This window comes from Nerophis lumbriciformis, linkage group LG03 (genome assembly GCF_033978685.3).
Source record: "Nerophis lumbriciformis linkage group LG03, RoL_Nlum_v2.1, whole genome shotgun sequence".
NCBI lineage: Eukaryota > Metazoa > Chordata > Actinopteri > Syngnathiformes > Syngnathidae > Nerophis > Nerophis lumbriciformis.
In genome coordinates this window covers 32,533,673-32,552,375 of record NC_084550.2, presented here as the reverse complement: position 1 = coordinate 32,552,375, position 18,703 = coordinate 32,533,673, and the positions used below count along the sequence as shown (strand labels likewise).

Below are 18,703 nucleotides of genomic sequence, written 5' to 3'. Positions count from 1 at the left end.
CGCTTGCCCGTACGTGCGTGCCGCTATGTGCATGTCACGTACGTAACTTTGGGGACTTTGGGGAAATATATGTGCTGTATGAACTTTGGGGAGGTGAACGGTACTTTGGGCTGTGGGATTGAGTGTGTTGTGCAGGTGTTTGAGTTGTATTGGCGGGTTATATGGACGGGAGGGGGGAGGTATTTGTTATGCGGGATTAATTTGTGGCATATTAAATATAAGCCTGGTTGTGTTGTGGCTAATAGAGTATATATATGTCTTGTGTTTATTTACTGTTTTAGTCATTCCCAGCTGAATATCAGGTCCCACCCGCCTCTCACAGTATCTTCCCTATACACCTCCTTGTGAAGGAACATGTGTAGTTGGAACACCTCCTTGTGAAGGAACATGTGTAGGTGGAACACCTCCTTGTGAAGGAACATGTGTAGGTGGAACACCTCCTTGTGAAGGAACATGTGTAGTTGGAACAACACCTTGTGAAGGAACATGTGTAGGTGGAACACCTCCTTGTGAAGGAACATGTGTAGGTGGAACACCTCCTTGTGAAGGAACATGTGTAGGTGGAACACCTCCTTGTGAAGGAACATGTGTAAGTGGAACACCTCCTTGAGAAGGAACATGTGTAGATGGAACACCTCCTTGTGAAGGAACATGTGTAGGTGGAACACCTCCTTGTGAAGGAACATGTGTAGTTGGAACACCTCCTTGTGAAGGAACATGTGTAGGTGGAACACCTCCTTGTGAAGGAACATGTGTAGTTGGAACACCTCCTTGTGAAGGAACATGTGTAGTTGGAACACCTCCTTGTGAAGGAACATGTGTAGGTGGAACACCTCCTTGTGAAGGAACATGTGTAGTTGGAACACCTCCTTGTGAAGGAACATGTATAGGTGGAACACCTCCTTGTGAAGGAACATGTGTAGTTGGAACACCTCCTTGTGAAGGAACATGTGTAGGTGGAACACCTCCTTGTGAAGGAACATGTGTAGGTGGAACACCTCCTTGTGGAGAAACATGTGTAGTTGGAACAACACCTTGTGAAGGAACATGTGTAGTTGGAACACCTCCTTGTGAAGGAACATGTGTAGGTGGAACACCTCCTTGTGAAGGAACATGTGTAGTTGGAACACCTCCTTGTGAAGGAACATGTATAGGTGGAACACCTCCTTGTGAAGGAACATGTGTAGTTGGAACACCTCCTTGTGAAGGAACATGTGTAGGTGGAACACCTCCTTGTGAAGGAACATGTGTAGGTGGAACACCTCCTTGTGGAGAAACATGTGTAGTTGGAACAACACCTTGTGAAGGAACATGTGTAGTTGGAACACCTCCTTGTGAAGGAACATGTGTAGGTGGAACACCTCCTTGTGAAGGAACATGTGTAGGTGGAACACCTCCTTGTGGAGGAACATGTGTAGGTGGAACACCTCCTTGTGAAGGAACATGTGTAAGTGGAACACCTCCTTGAGAAGGAACATGTGTAGATGGAACACCTCCTTGTGAAGGAACATGTGTAAGTGGAACACCTCCTTGTGAAGGAACATGTGTAGGTGGAACACGTCCTTGTGAAGGAACATGTGTCGGTGGAACACCTCCTTGTGGAGGAACATGTGTAGGTGGAACACCTCATTGTGAAGGAACATGTGTAGGTGGAACACCTCCTTGTGAAGGAACATGTGTAGTTGGAACACCTCCTTGTGAAGGAACATGTGTAGTTGGAACACCTCCTTGTGAAGGAACATGTGTAGTTGGAACACCTCCTTGTGAAGGAACATGTGTAGGTGGAACACCTCCTTGTGAAGGAACATGTGTAGTTGGAACACCTCCTTGTGAAGGAACATGTGTAGGTGGAACACCTCCTTATGAAGGAACATGTGTAGTTGGAACACCTTGTGAAGGAACATGTGTAGGTGGAACACCTCCTTGTGAAGGAACATGTGTAGGTGGAACACCTCCTTGTGAAGGTGGAACACCTCCTTGTGAAGGAACATGTGTAGGTGGAACACCTCCTTGTGGAGGAACATGTGTAGGTGGAACACCTCCTTGTGAAGGAACATGTTTAGGTGGAACACCTCCTTGTGAAGGAACATGTGTAGGTGGACCACCTCCTTGTGAGGGAACATGTGTATGTGGAACACCTCCTTGTGAAGGAACATGTGTAGGTGGAACACCTCCTTGTGAAGGAACATGTGTAGGTGGAACACCTCCTTGTGAAGGAACATGTGTAGGTGGAACACCTCCTTGTGAAGGAACATGTGTAGTTGGAACACCTCCTTGTGAAGGAACATGTGTAGGTAGAACACCTCCTTGTGAAGGAACATGTGTAGTTGGAACACCTCCTTGTGGAGGAACATGTGTAGGTGGAACACCTCCTTGTGAAGGAACATGTGTAGTTGGAACACCTCCTTGTGAAGGAACATGTGCCGTTGGAACACCTCCTTGTGAAGGAACATGTGTAGGTGGAACACATTTTTGTGAAGGAACATGTGTAGTTGGAACACCTCCTTGTGAAGGAACATGTGTAGTTGGAACACCTCCTTGTGAAGGAACATGTGTAGTTGGAACACCTCCTTGTGAAGGAACATGTGTAGGTGGAACACCTCCTTGTGAAGGAACATGTGTAGTTGGAACACCTCCTTGTGAAGGAACATGTGTAGGTGGAACACCTCCTTATGAAGGAACATGTGTAGTTGGAACCCCTTGTGAAGGAACATGTGTAGGTGGAACACCTCCTTGTGAAGGAACATGTGTAGGTGGAACACCTCCTTGTGAAGGTGGAACACCTCCTTGTGAAGGAACATGTGTAGGTGGAACACCTCCTTGTGGAGGAACATGTGTAGGTGGAACACCTCCTTGTGAAGGAACATGTGTAGGTGGAACACCTCCTTGTGAAGGAACATGTGTAGGTGGAACACCTCCTTGGGAAGGAACATGTGTAGGTGGAACACCTCCTTGTGAAGGAACATGTGTAGGTGGAACACCTCCTTGTGAAGGTGGAACACCTCCTTGTGAAGGAACATGTGTAGGTGGAACACCTCCTTGTGGAGGAACATGTGTAGGTGGAACACCTCCTTGTGAAGGAACATGTTTAGGTGGAACACCTCCTTGTGAAGGAACATGTGTAGGTGGACCACCTCCTTGTGAGGGAACATGTGTATGTGGAACACCTCCTTGTGAAGGAACATGTGTAGGTGGAACACCTCCTTGTGAAGGAACATGTGTAGGTGGAACACCTCCTTGTGAAGGAACATGTGTAGTTGGAACACCTCCTTGTGAAGGAACATGTGTAGGTGGAACACCTCCTTGTGAAGGAACATGTGTAGTTGGAACACCTCCTTGTGAAGGAACATGTGTAGGTAGAACACCTCCTTGTGAAGGAACATGTGTAGTTGGAACACCTCCTTGTGAAGGAACATTTGTAGGTGGAACACCTCCTTGTGGAGGAACATGTGTAGGTGGAACACCTCCTTGTGAAGGAACATGTGTAGTTGGAACACCTCCTTGTGAAGGAACATGTGTCGTTGGAACACCTCCTTGTGAAGGAACATGTGTAGGTGGAACACCTCCTTGTGAAGGAACATGTGTAGTTGGAACACCTCCTTGTGAAGGAACATGTGTAGGTGGAACACCTCCTTGTGAAGGAACATGTGTAGTTGGAACACCTCCTTGTGAAGGAACATGTGTAGGTAGAACACCTCCTTGTGAAGGAACATGTGTAGTTGGAACACCTCCTTGTGAAGGAACATTTGTAGGTGGAACACCTCCTTGTGGAGGAACATGTGTAGGTGGAACACCTCCTTGTGAAGGAACATGTGTAGTTGGAACACCTCCTTGTGAAGGAACATGTGTCGTTGGAACACCTCCTTGTGAAGGAACATGTGTAGTTGGAACACCTCCTTGTGAAGGAACATGTGTCGTTGGAACACCTCCTTGTGAAGGAACATGTGTAGGTGGAACACATTTTTGTGAAGGAACATGTGTAGTTGGAACACCTCCTTGTGAAGGAACATGTGTAGGTGGAACACCTCCTTGTGAAGGAACATGTGTAGGTGGAACACCTCCTTGTGAAGGAACATGTGTAGGTGGAACACCTCCTTGTGAAGGAACATGTGTAGGTGGAACACCTCCTTGTGAAGGAACATGTGTAGGTGGAACACCTCCTTGTGAAGGAACATGTGTAGTTGGAACACCTCCTTGTGAAGGAACATGTGTAGGTAGAACACCTCCTTGTGAAGGAACATGTGTAGTTGGAACACCTCCTTGTGGAGGAACATGTGTAGGTGGAACACCTCCTTGTGAAGGAACATGTGTAGTTGGAACACCTCCTTGTGAAGGAACATGTGTCGTTGGAACACCTCCTTGTGAAGGAACATGTGTAGGTGGAACACATTTTTGTGAAGGAACATGTGTAGTTGGAACACCTCCTTGTGAAGGAACATGTGTAGTTGGAACACCTCCTTGTGAAGGAACATGTGTAGTTGGAACACCTCCTTGTGAAGGAACATGTGTAGGTGGAACACCTCCTTGTGAAGGAACATGTGTAGTTGGAACACCTCCTTGTGAAGGAACATGTGTAGGTGGAACACCTCCTTATGAAGGAACATGTGTAGTTGGAACACCTTGTGAAGGAACATGTGTAGGTGGAACACCTCCTTGTGAAGGAACATGTGTAGGTGGAACACCTCCTTGTGAAGGTGGAACACCTCCTTGTGAAGGAACATGTGTAGGTGGAACACCTCCTTGTGGAGGAACATGTGTAGGTGGAACACCTCCTTGTGAAGGAACATGTGTAGGTGGAACACCTCCTTGTGAAGGAACATGTGTAGGTGGAACACCTCCTTGTGAAGGAACATGTGTAGGTGGAACACCTCCTTGTGAAGGAACATGTGTAGGTGGAACACCTCCTTGTGAAGGTGGAACACCTCCTTGTGAAGGAACATGTGTAGGTGGAACACCTCCTTGTGGAGGAACATGTGTAGGTGGAACACCTCCTTGTGAAGGAACATGTTTAGGTGGAACACCTCCTTGTGAAGGAACATGTGTAGGTGGACCACCTCCTTGTGAGGGAACATGTGTATGTGGAACACCTACTTGTGAAGGAACATGTGTAGGTGGAACACCTCCTTGTGAAGGAACATGTGTAGGTGGAACACCTCCTTGTGAAGGAACATGTGTAGTTGGAACACCTCCTTGTGAAGGAACATGTGTAGGTGGAACACCTCCTTGTGAAGGAACATGTGTAGTTGGAACACCTCCTTGTGAAGGAACATGTGTAGGTAGAACACCTCCTTGTGAAGGAACATGTGTAGTTGGAACACCTCCTTGTGAAGGAACATTTGTAGGTGGAACACCTCCTTGTGGAGGAACATGTGTAGGTGGAACACCTCCTTGTGAAGGAACATGTGTAGTTGGAACACCTCCTTGTGAAGGAACATGTGTCGTTGGAACACCTCCTTGTGAAGGAACATGTGTAGGTGGAACACCTCCTTGTGAAGGAACATGTGTAGTTGGAACACCTCCTTGTGAAGGAACATGTGTAGGTGGAACACCTCCTTGTGAAGGAACATGTGTAGTTGGAACACCTCCTTGTGAAGGAACATGTGTAGGTAGAACACCTCCTTGTGAAGGAACATGTGTAGTTGGAACACCTCCTTGTGAAGGAACATTTGTAGGTGGAACACCTCCTTGTGGAGGAACATGTGTAGGTGGAACACCTCCTTGTGAAGGAACATGTGTAGTTGGAACACCTCCTTGTGAAGGAACATGTGTCGTTGGAACACCTTGTGAAGGAACATGTGTAGTTGGAACACCTCCTTGTGAAGGAACATGTGTCGTTGGAACACCTCCTTGTGAAGGAACATGTGTAGGTGGAACACATTTTTGTGAAGGAACATGTGTAGTTGGAACACCTCCTTGTGAAGGAACATGTGTAGGTGGAACACCTCCTTGTGAAGGAACATGTGTAGGTGGAACACCTCCTTGTGAAGGAACATGTGTAGGTGGAACACCTTGTGAAGGTGGAACACCTCCTTGTGAAGGAACATGTGTAGGTGGAACACCTCCTTGTGGAGGAACATGTGTAGGTGGAACACCTCCTTGTGAAGGAACATGTGTAGGTGGAACACCTCCTTGTGAAGGAACATGTTTAGGTGGAACACCTCCTTGTGAAGGAACATGTGTAGGTGGAACACCTCCTTGTGAAGGAACATGTGTAGGTGGACCACCTGCTGTGAGTGCATTAAATATCCTTTCAACGAAGTTGCTGGACACAAAAAGACTATCAAGGAGGAAAAATGAGCCTCTCAGCAGGTAAAAATAGTCCAGCTCTTGTTTCTTTGTCAGGCAGCCATTTGTCTTCTTCCCCTCCTGACTGCATCGATCCGAGGGCCCCGGAACATCTTCACATGTCCGAGGCAGAAGATGAACACACTGCGGCCACAGAGAATTGACTTGGAGATATTTAGTATTTATGTCACGTTGTGTAAATGGTAAATAAAAAGAGAATACAACAAATCCTTTTCAACTTATATTCAATTGAATAGACTGCAAAGACAAGATACTTAACATTCGAACTGGTAAACTTTGTTATTTTTTCCAAATATTACCTCATTTGGAATTTGATGCCTGCAACATGTTTAAAAAAAGCTGGCACAAGTGGCAAAAAAGACTGAGCAAGTTGAGGAATGCTCGTCAAAGACTTATTTGGAACATCCCACAGGTGAACAGGCTAATTGGGAACAGGTGGGTGCCATGATTGGGTATAAAAGCAGCTTCATTCACAAACAAGGACGGGGCGAGGGTCACCACTTTGTCAACAAATGCCTGAGCAAATTGTTAAAGAACAACATTTCTCAACCAGCTATTGCAAGGAATTTAGGGATTTCACCATCTACGCTCCGTAATATCATCAAAAGGTTCAGAGAATCTGGAGAAATCATTGCACCTAAGTCATGATATTACACACCTTGGGTCACTCAGGCGGTACTGCATCAAAAAGTGACATCAGTGTGTAAAGGATATCACCACATGGGCTCAGGAACACTTCAAAAAACCACTCTCAGTAACTACAGTTGGTCACTACATCTGTAAGTGCAAGTTAAAACTCTTTTGTGCAATGCCAATTCATCAACAACACCCAGAAGCACTTCGCTGGGCCCGAGCTCATCTGAGATGGACTGATGCAAAGTGGAAAAAGTGTTCTGTGGTCTGACGAGTCCAGATATCAAATTGTTTTTGGAAACTGTGGACCAAAGAGGAAAAGAACCATCCGGACTGTTCTAGGGTGAAAGTGTAAAAGGTGTGGTATGGGGGTGTATTAGTGCCCAAGACATGGGTAACTTACACATCTGTGAAGGCACCATTAATGCTGAAAGGTACATACAGCTTTTGGAGGCATCCAAGCAACGTTATCATGGACGCCCCTGCTTATTTCAGCAAGACGTGTTACAACAGAGTGGCTTCATAGTAAAAAGAGTGCGGGTACTAGACTGGCCTGCCTGTAGTCCAGACATTGAAAATGTGTGGAGGCTAAAATATGAGAAGGGAGACTGTTGAACAACTTAAGCTGTACATCAAGCAAGAATGGGAAAGAATTCTCAAATCCCAAACCTTTACTGAGTGTTGTTAAAAGGAAAGGCCATGTAACACACTGGTAAAAATGCCTTTTTTTGCAATGTGTTGCTGCCATTAAATTCTAAGTTCATGATTATTTGCAAAAAACAACAAAGTTTCTCAGTGTGAACATGAAATATCTTGTCTTTGCAGTCTGTAAACTTTTGCAATTGTAACTTTATCCGGTAATTCTGTAGTTTGAATTGTTTTATCGTTAACTCTGTTCCAGTCAGTTGAGGTCTTGGCTCTCCACTTATTCACCATTTTGATTATCATTTGAGAATGGTGTCGCTATTGGACGACACGTGGATGTTAGGGAAAAAGAGAAAAGTGTAGAAAGGCGTGCAAAGGAAGTGAGTGGATTAAGTCCAAAATAAAGTTCACTGCAGGAGAGTTAGAAACAAGCAGCAGACGGATGCATAAAAGCTCTCAAAGTTTTGTGTTTTTTTGTTTTTTTTCGCTGAAGGACAAACACTTGAAAGGATGGATGTTCCGACTGGACTTGCAGAAGAATGAAATAACCACGCGTGTCCTTGCACGGGACGCAGGAACATGAGAGGAGCAAGTACATGGAAAGCTAAAAGATGTCCTCGTTATGATGTAACTCTGATTAGTGTGTTCTTCCACAATGCTGCAGTCAAATACTCAACTGCAGGGGTTTCCGAACTGAGGGTCAGAATGTGTCAGGGGTCGTCGTAAATGACGCTAATTCGCTACAAGCTATAAATCCATTTGCTAAATTGCTTTTTGGACGCTCGACTTAAGCATTTTGAGGCTTTAAGTTATTCTTAAAAGATGACCAAAGGAGGATGTTTATTGTAAGAAACGTTAAAAAAAAAACAAGCTGATGCATCTATTTAAGTTTGCGTGTACTAAAATAGGTGCAAACTTGGTCTACTACGTCTTCATCTGTGACGTGCAGTCACTAGAGGCAGGTGAGGCCCTGCCTCACCTGCCATCATGGAAAGAAAAAAAATGTAAAAAGAAAAAAAAAAAAAAATTGTTATATGTATCCAGTGATTATACTATAAAGTTATTTTCCATTTAACTTCACCAGTTTTAGATTATTTGTATTCAAAATTGCTGAATTTTCACATTTGCCGTTCAAATACTGAGAAGAGACGGTGCGGTGAACAGCAGCCAGTTGAGGCACGTCACTCAGTGCCTCAACATGGATTGTGCAATGACTTGGCTAACTGCTGGCCTGCTGTGCAGTGAGACCGTATTGCTTTATGAACTATATTATACATTTCCATAGTTTAGTTAGCTGAGGTATATAATGTACAGTGTATTTTGTCAACAACTGTATGTATGTCACGTATTTCTTGTGCTGAGCGATCATAAAACGGCTGCGAAGACGCACTGGCTGAGGCTCGCCTCCTGCACCCCCGCCGTAGAATTGTTGTATCAACTAAAGCCCACACTTAAACTTTCCACGTGCAATATTGAATCTATTTAAAAAAAATATTTCATAAGAAGCCAAAAAGTGCAAAAACAATAATGTTGGTGTTGGAGGAGTTGTGAATGACTGCAGGGCCACAACATTAGGTACACCTGCAGACTGCAGGTGTACCTAATTCACAACTCCTCCAACACGAACATTATTGTTTTTGCACTTTTTGGCTTCCTATTAAATAACTTTTGTAACCTATTTTCATGGGCTTTCCTCTTTGTGATGTTAAGTTCCTGTTATGCTCTGTTATACAGTATATACCTTGAGCTCTTATTTTGAAGGCGCTAAGAGCGGAAGTGATGACACGGAGTGGAGCGGAGGTTTTTGAAAGAAGGTAAATAAAGTGGTCCTCGTATGAACTGGAGCCTCCGTGTTTGTTATTTTGTAGTTTCATACAGTATAGGCGACATTTATAAACCCTCGGTTACACTTTTTTAAATAGATTCAATCTTGCACATGGAACGTTAAAGTGAAGGCTTTAGTTGCGGCGCATGGACTTAATTTATAAGTAAAGGTAAGACCATAATAACGTTTTTTTTATTAAATGTGCTTTTTTGTGTGCTACAGTTTGTATGTGTAAAGTTAAAGTTAAGTTAAAGTACCAATGATTGTCACACACACACTAGGTGTGGTGAAATTTGTCCTCTGCATCCCCTTGATCACCCCCTGGGAGGTGAGGGAAGCAGTGGGCAGCAGCGGCGCCGCGCCCGGGAATAATTTTTGGTGATTTAACCCCCAATTCCAAGCCTTGATGCTGAGTGCCAAGCAGGGAAGAATGCTGGTATGAGCTTTTAAACATAACCCGTTAACTGCTGCCAATCAAATGGTGAATAAGATACTCTTTAGGGTTCATATGTTTGTAAATCTGACTGTGATGAAGTCAGTGCCTCACCAGTCATCAACCTCACCGCACGTCACTGGTCTTCATGTACATGCAGAATGTACTGTAAGTTGATTAGTGATTGTTAGAACACCCGTAATACGAGGAGGAGATGCAAATATAATCATTTAGCACTCGACATGTGATCTATCAAGGCTGAAACTGTTCCGCAGCCGCCGTTTTGCATCTCTTTTTGTTACAATGGGAAAGTATGTAGTAGGGTTGTTACCGTATACCAGTACTAGTATAGCATCGCGGTACTAATGAATCTAAAACGGTTTGAAAAGTACTAGTTTGCCGTTTTTGGCGCGTCGTCACGTGGTGACATTGCTGGTTTTGGGAGCAGAGGAGCATGTTGGGCAGCGCACACACACAGAGTACTTACAAGCAGACACAGTGTGTAGACAGAAAAGGGAGAACGGACGCATTTTGGTGTAAAAAGTAAAGATAAAGGTGAAGTTATAACACTGAAACACCCTCAGGAAGAGCTGCTTTAAGACATGGCTGGTGGCTAACGTCCAACCACAGTGTTTTAGCTACTTCTAAATCACTAATCCTGGCCTCCATGGCAACGAATAAAGTGAGTTTCTTACAAGTAGCATTATCACTGGAGGAGGAGGAATAGCTAAACATGCTTCACTACACACTGTAGGAGGATACAATAGCTCACCGCCGTCACAATGTAAACAAACACCATGGGTGGATCTACACTGTAATGATACCAAGTACAAGACCGTATCTAGTAGATACTACTATGATTACATTGATATTTTTTATGGTCACAAAATGTTTTTTTCCTTTTTAAAAAAAAATTCATATTATGTTTATAAAGTCAGTAAATATGTCCCTGGACACATGAGGACTTTGAATATGACCAATGTACAAACCCCGTTTCCATATGAGTTGGGAAATTGTGTTAGATGTAAATATAAACGGAATACAATGATTTGCAAATCCTTTTCAACCCATATTCAGTTGAATATGCTACAAAGACAACATATTTGATGTTCAAACTCATAAACCTTTTTTTTTTTTTGCAAATAATAATTAACTTAGAATTTCATGGCTGCAACGCGTGCCAAAGTAGTTGGGAAAGGGCATGTTCACCACTGTGTTACATGACCTTTCCTTTTAACAACACTCAGTAAACGTTTGGGAACTGAGGAGACACATTTTTGAAGCTTCTCAGGTGGAATTCTTTCCCATTCTTGCTTGATGTACAGCTTAAGTTGTTCAACAGTCCGGGGGTCTCCGTTGTGCTATTTTAGGCTTCATAATGCGCCACACATTTTCAATGGGAGACAGGTCTGGACTACAGGCAGGCCAGTCTAGTACCCGCACTCTTTTACTATGAAGCCACGTTGATGTAACACGTGGCTTGGCATTGTCTTGCTGAAATAAGCAGGGGCGTCCATGGTAACGTTGCTTGGATGGCAACATATGTTGCTCCAAAACCTGTATGTATCTTTCAGCATTAATGGTGCCTTCACAGATGTGTAAGTTACCCATGTCTTGGGCACTAATACACCCCCATATCATCCAGATGCTGGCTTTTACACTTTGCGCCTATAACAATCCGGATGGTTCTTTTCCTCTTTGGTCTGGAGGACACGACGTCCACAGTTTCCAAAAACAATTTGAAATGTGGACTCGTCAGACCACAGAACACTTTTCCACTTTGTATCAGTCCATCTTAGATGAGCTCAGGCCCAGAGAAGCCAACGCCGTTTCTGGGTGTTGTTGATAAACGGTTTTCGCCTTGCATAGTAGAGTTTTAACTTGCACTTACAGATGTAGCGACCAACTGTAGTTACTGACAGTGGGTTTCTGAAGTGTTCCTGAGCCCATATGGTGATATCCTTTACACACTGATGTCGCTTGTTGATGCAGTACAGCCTGAGGGATCGAAGGTCACGGGCTTAGCTGCTTACGTGCAGTGATTTCTCCAGATTCTCTGAACCCTTTGATGATATTACGAAGCGTAGATGGTGAAATCCCTAAATTCCTTGCAATAGCTGCTTGAGAAAGGTTTTTCTTAAACTGTTAAACAATTTGCTCAGGCATTTGTTGACAAAGTGGTGACCCTCGCCCCATCCTTGTTTGTGAATGACTGAGCATTTCATGGAATCTACTTTTATACCCAATCATGGCACCCACCTGTTCCCAATTAGCCTGCACACCTGTGGGATGTTCCAAATAAGTGTTTGATGAGCATTCCTCAACTTTATCAGTATTTATTGCCACCTTTCCCAACTTCTTTGTCACGTGTTGCTGGCATCAAATTCTAAAGTTAATGATTATTTGCACAAAAAAAAATGTTTATGAGTTTGAACATCAAATATGTTGTCTTTGTAGCATATTCAACTGAATATGGGTTGAAAATGATTTGCAAATCATTGTATTCCGTTTATATTTACATTTAACACAATTTCCCAACTCATGGAAACGGGGTTTGTACATTTTGGGTGTTATAGGAGTTATTACGGTAATCTACGTCACAGCAGCTCAGATTCGGAAGCAGATTTTTAGGTGACAATATATCATATTGTAGGTGTTTATTACACTTTGCATTCATATTTCACTGTTTTTTACCTTTTTGTTGTATTTTGCTCTGTCTGAGAAGTAAAAGATGTTCATATGTTGTTAATATTCAGTGTTATATTGTTCTTAGTTAATATTTTAAGTCCCACTTTCTTTATTTTCATGTACATTTTGGGTGTTATAGGAGTTATTACAGTAATCTAGGTCACAGTAGCTCAGACCAGGAACAAACCAAAGTGGGCGGGGCTTGTTTCCAACCCGAAACACATGTGTGTCCAGCACAGATGCGGAAGCAGATTATTACTTTACATTTCTGCATAAAAGTGAAAATATATCATATTGTAGGTGTTTAATACACTTTGCATTCATATTTTGCTGGGTTTTTTTTACATTTTTGTTGTGTCGGACACATTTTTTTCTCATAATGTGGCCCCCGAATCAAAATATTTGCCTGAGTCCTACTTTTTTATCAGACCGAGTCTTTAGAGAAATAGTTTGCTTCCAACAGTTTGGAAACATTCAGAGTTAAAACGTGCCTGGTGGCCTTTAACCAGATCTTACTACTTAGAGACCTAGTGGTTAGAGGGTCCGCCCTGAGATGGGTAGGTTGTGAGTTCAAACCCCGGCCGAGTCATACCAAAGCCTATACAAAATGGGACCCATTACCTCTATGTTTGGCTGTGTTGGAATTGGGGGTTAAATCAACTAAAATGATTCCCGGGCGTGGCCACTGCTGCTGCTCACTGCTCCCCTCACCTACCAGGGGGTGAACAAGTGGATGGGTCGAATGCAGAGGACACATTTCACCACACCTAGTGTGTGTGTGACAATCATTGGTACTTAAACTTTAACTTTTTTATCTTGGATGAGGTGGAACAAAAGTGACATTTGTCCTCAGAAAAACTCAAACATTACCGAGGACTCACGGCAGCGTTTTGTGGACGGTCTTTAGGAAGAAAGGAAGGCTGTTCTAGAAGAAGACGGCGAGAACGAGGTCACGTCTGAATGACATCTCAGGGAAAAAAAACAAGACCTTGTGAAAGATGAGCATCTTGTTATGGAGTCAATGTTTCTCACTGGAACAAGAAGAAGCTGTAACATTACGTCAGACATCCTGACGGGTTGTGTGTGCCTGACAGAAACAAAAGGTGTTATTCCTGACTTGAGACTGCTAATAGTTGCAGCGTGTTTGGCACTCGTCAAGGTGTTGTTTACAGCTGGTAACTTCCTGCACTCATAATTGGTGCTTGAAACTCCTCAACTCTTTGACTTTTGGTTTGGGGTAAACATCGCGGAGGTGGTTGACTTCATTCAGCCTGACTTGGATTTACCACTTCCATACCAGTCATTTACCCACAATTCATTTGTCAGTCATGAGTAGATTACTAACTATCAATAATAGGCCTGGATATCAATCAATCAATGTTTACTTATATAGCCCTAAATCACGAGTGTCTCAAAGGGCTGCACAAACCACACCGACGAGTGGATCTAGCATAATAGTGTGAGAGTCCAGTCTATAGTGGATCTAACATAATAGTGAGAGTCCAGTCCATAGTGGATCTAACATAATAGTGAGAGAGTCCAGTCCATAGTGGATCTAACATAATAGTGTGAGAGTCCAGTCCATAGTGGATCTAACATAATAGTGAGAGTCCAGTCCATAGTGGATCTAGTTAATAGTGTGAGAGTCCAGTCCATAGTGGATCTAACATAATAGTGTGAGAGTCCAGTCCATAGTAGATCTAACATAATAGTGTGAGAGTCCAGTCCATAGTGGATCTAACATAATAGTGAGAGTCCAGTCCATAGTGGATCTAACATAATAGTGTGAGAGTCCAGTCCATAGTGGATCTGACATAATAGTGAGAGTCCAGTCCATAGTGGATCTAACATAATAGTGTGAGAGTCCAGTCCATAGTGTATCTAACATAATAGTGAGAGTCCAGTCCATAGTGGATCTAGTTAATAGTGTGAGAGTCCAGTCCATAGTGGATCTAACATAATAGTGTGAGAGTCCAGTCCATAGTAGATCTAACATAATAGTGTGAGAGTCCAGTCCATAGTGGATCTAACATAATAGTGAGAGTCCAGTCCATAGTGGATCTAACATAATAGTGTGAGAGTCCAGTCCATAGTGGATCTAACATAATAGTGAGAGTCCAGTCCATAGTGGATCTAACATAATAGTGAAAGTCCAGTCCATAGTGGATCTAACATAATAGTGTGCAATTTGCAATTATTGCAATTTAGTCCTTAAATAAAATGTTGAACATACTAGACAACTTGTCTTTTAGTAGTAAGTAAACAAACAAAGGCTCTTAATTAGTCTGCTGACGTATGCAGTAACATATTGTGTCATTTATACACCTATTATTTTGTACACATTATGAAGGACAAACTGTAAAAACAATTATTATGAATCTACTTGTTCATTCAGTAAACATTGATTGATTGATTTACTGTTAATATCTGCTTATTTTCTGTTTTAACATGTTCTATCTACTTTTCTGTTAAAATGTAATAATCAATCTAATGTGAATGCAATGTGACCCGCATGATGTTTACCGAAGTAAACATGGCTTCCACTCTAGTCGGTATATAATATAATAACTGCGTATTACACTATGCTACTATAGTGGAATTTTTTTTCTGAATGAAATGTTACCTCAAAAAGACGTTCAAAAACTAGGAATTTAGAACCTATGACTTGTTTTTTTTTTGAATGTTTTACATTTACATTTACTTTTTTTTTTTAGATTTTTCAAATGTTTACATTTTAGATTTACATTTACCATTTACATTTACATTTTTTACATTTAAATGTGTTAATTTTTTTACATTTACCTTTTTTTTACATTTTTCAAATTTTTACATTTTAGATTTACATTTACCATTTACATTTACATTTTTTACATTTAAATGTGTTAAATTTTTCTACATTATTTACATTTTATTTATTTTTACATTTTTTACATTTTAAATTTACATTTACATTTTTTACATTTATATGACATGTTTTAAATGTTTTTACATTTTTACATTAATTTATTTTTTTAATTTCTAAATTCTTACTTTTTTTTACATTTTTAAATTTTTTACACTTTTTACATCTTTTTGTTTTACATTTTATTTTTACAATTTTTACAATGCTTACATATTTAAGAAAAAAAATAATTTTAACAATTGTTTTTATTTATTTATTTTTTAAATGTTTAAAAAAATTAAAAATAAAAAATAAAATAATAATAATAATTTTAAAAAAATTTAATTTTTTTTTTAAATGTTTCAATTTTTTTTTTAATTAAAAAAAATTTTTTTTTTTTAAATTGTTACATTTTTTTACAGTTTTTAAATTTTTTTTTACAGTTACGGTTTTTACATTTGTTAAATTTTTTACAATGTTTACATTTTCCTTACAGTTTTTACATTTTTTAAATTTCTTACATTTTTTAAATTTTAATTTTTTTTACATTTTTTACATTTAAAAAATACATATATATATATTTTATTTATTTACATTATTTATTTACATGTACCATTTATTTATTTACATTTATATATTTTTTCATTTTTGTTGCATTTGTTTAGTTTATTTTATTTTTTTTAAATTTTTTACATTTAGTTTTTTTTTTTTCTTTAACAATTTTTTTAAATTTTTTAAATTTTGTAAATTTTTTAAATTTTTTTAAATTTTTCAAATTTTTCAATTTTTTTTTTACATTTTACATTTTTTATATTTTTTACATTTGTTACATTTTTAAAATTTTTTGCATTTTTTACATTTTTACATTTTAGATTTACATTTACATACTATAAATTTTTTACATTTACTTATGTTGTTTTACATAAAACAACATTTTGCATTCTTTTTACATTTTTTAAACATGTTTTAAACATGTTTTAAACATGTTTTAAACATTTTTTAAAACATTTTTTAAACACTTTTTAAAAATTTTAAACTTTTGATTTTTTACATTTTTTACATTAAAGTTTAAAGTTAAAGTACCCATGATTGTCACACACACACTAGGTGTGGCGAAATTATTCATTCATTCGTTCATTTATTACATTATAATTTACGGACAGACTTTTTATTTCAGGGTTTTAAAGACAGACGTCTCTACAAACACTATTATATTTAAGTAAAGTGACGTTCACTTTGTGTGTATTTCTTTTCCGTCGTGTGACCTACAATTTTGCGTGTTAGGTTTCTCGATGTCTTCATAGTTTCGAGGTCGAGGCACTACTGAAAAATGTGGACTACGTCATGTGCTTTTCAACCGATAGTAAAATAACACTACACATTGAAAATGACGACGCACATCGCCAATCCCCTCAGACAATGGAGATACTGTAAGTAGGTCAGATTGTCACGTAGCTACATTCAGGATGCATGCCGTGTTTCTTTCATTTATTTCCACATAAGTTTTGTGGTTTCTGTGTAACATGTTTTTGTCCACTCCCCAAGAGTCCAGTCTGAGATTGACTTTTTTTTATTACATATTTCCGATTCTGATATTGGCAAAACATGAGAATTGAGCTGCAGTGTGAACAAGATCTCTAGTCTAGAAGTGAGAAAAGAGGTCGTTGGTCAAGTTTTGTGGCGTCTGTGTAACATGTTTTTGTGCGCTCACGGCGATCAAGTCTGGACTCCAGTCCCCAAGAGTCCAGTCTGAGATTGACTTGTTTTTAATGATGTCTTTCTGAGCAAAACATGGGAGCTGACCTGCAGTGTGAACAAGCTCTCGAGTCTACAAGTCTGAAAAGATAATCAAGCTTCTTTGCACTTCTCCGCCTTCCTTTCATCGCCTTGAAATATTTGCATGAAATATATTTTCTGAAAGGTTGACTTCCTTTTGTAAGAAAGCGTACTTTCCTCGCCATCAGAGCTTTTTCTCTTCGCTCCGGTAATCATCTTAAGGTCAGGGAAGCGAAGTGAAGTACCTCAGAGACTTTGTTCTTGGAGCGTCTCATGGAGTTCTTTTCAGAGGCAGACACGTCCTCCAAGACCTCGGCGCTCTGCTTACATTGCCAGAAGCTTCTCTGACCGTGTCTTCCTCTCCCCGCGCAGATCCCGCAGGTGAGCTACGCCTCCACGGCTCCGGAGCTCAGCGACAACACCCGCTACGACTTCTTCTCCCGGGTGGTGCCCCCGGACACGTACCAGGCCCAGGCCATGGTGGACATCGTCAAAGCCATGAGGTGGAACTACGTCTCCACCGTGGCCTCCGAGGGCAACTACGGCGAGAGCGGCGTGGACGCCTTCATCCAGAAGTCCCGCGAGGACGGTGAGTCTTCCTGTTTGCCAAAGATGTTCCTCTTCGTCTGCGCTGCGCCGCGGGAAATTGGTGTAACGTGCGAGCACAAATCCATTAGTTCCAGAACAAGGAAACCACTCTGATAGGATCTTGCTCATTCTTCATGGTCACTTTAGGAGCGCTTAGGATGCAAACATCTCTCTCTTAGGCCTGTGGGTGCAGCTGGTCCGAGTAGGAGACTATGGGCCTGATTTACTGAAGGTTTGCGTGTACTAAAACACGTGCAACGCTGATAGCACACAAAGCTGATCTTCTAAACGCGTGCAAACATGATAGGACATGCAAATCTAAACTAATAAACGTGCAAACCTGATAGCACACGCAAAGCTGATCTTCTAAACATGTGCAAAGTTGATAGCACACGCAAATCTGATCTTCTAAACAAGTGCAAACTTGATAGCACACACAAGGATGATCTTCTAAACGTGTGCAAATGTGATAGCACACACAAAGCTGATCGACTAAATATGTGCAAAATTGATAGTACATGCAAATCTGACCTACTAAATGTGTGCAAACTTGATAGCACATGCAAATCTGATCTACTAAACATGTTCAAACTTGATAGCACACGCAAATCTGATCTTCGAAACACGTGCAAACTTGATATCACACACAAGGATGATCTTCTATCATGTGCAAACTTGATAGCACACGCAAAGCTGACCTACTAAACGTGTGCAAACTTGACATCACACGCAAATCTTATCTCCTAAACAGGTGCAAACTTGATAGCACACACAAGGATGATATTCTAAAAATGTGCAAACTTGATAGCACACGCAAAGCTGATCGACTAAGTATGCACAAAATTGATAGCACATGAAAATCTGACCTACTCAATGTGTGCAAACTTGATGGCACACGCAAATCTGATCTTCTAAACACGTGCAAACT

The 18,703-nt window shown here is 40.9% G+C and overlaps 1 protein-coding gene across 2 annotated transcripts in view; it reads left to right on the top strand.

Annotated features, from left to right (window-relative positions):
- Positions 1-18,703, top strand: part of LOC133583227 (metabotropic glutamate receptor 4-like) — a 476,432-nt gene that overhangs the window by 206,812 nt on the left and 250,917 nt on the right. For both annotated transcript variants that reach the window (XM_061937371.1, XM_061937363.1), the window contains exon 3: positions 17,560-17,776. In XM_061937371.1, coding sequence (XP_061793355.1) covers positions 17,560-17,776 — 217 coding nt within the window. The remainder of the gene's footprint in view (positions 1-17,559; positions 17,777-18,703) is intronic.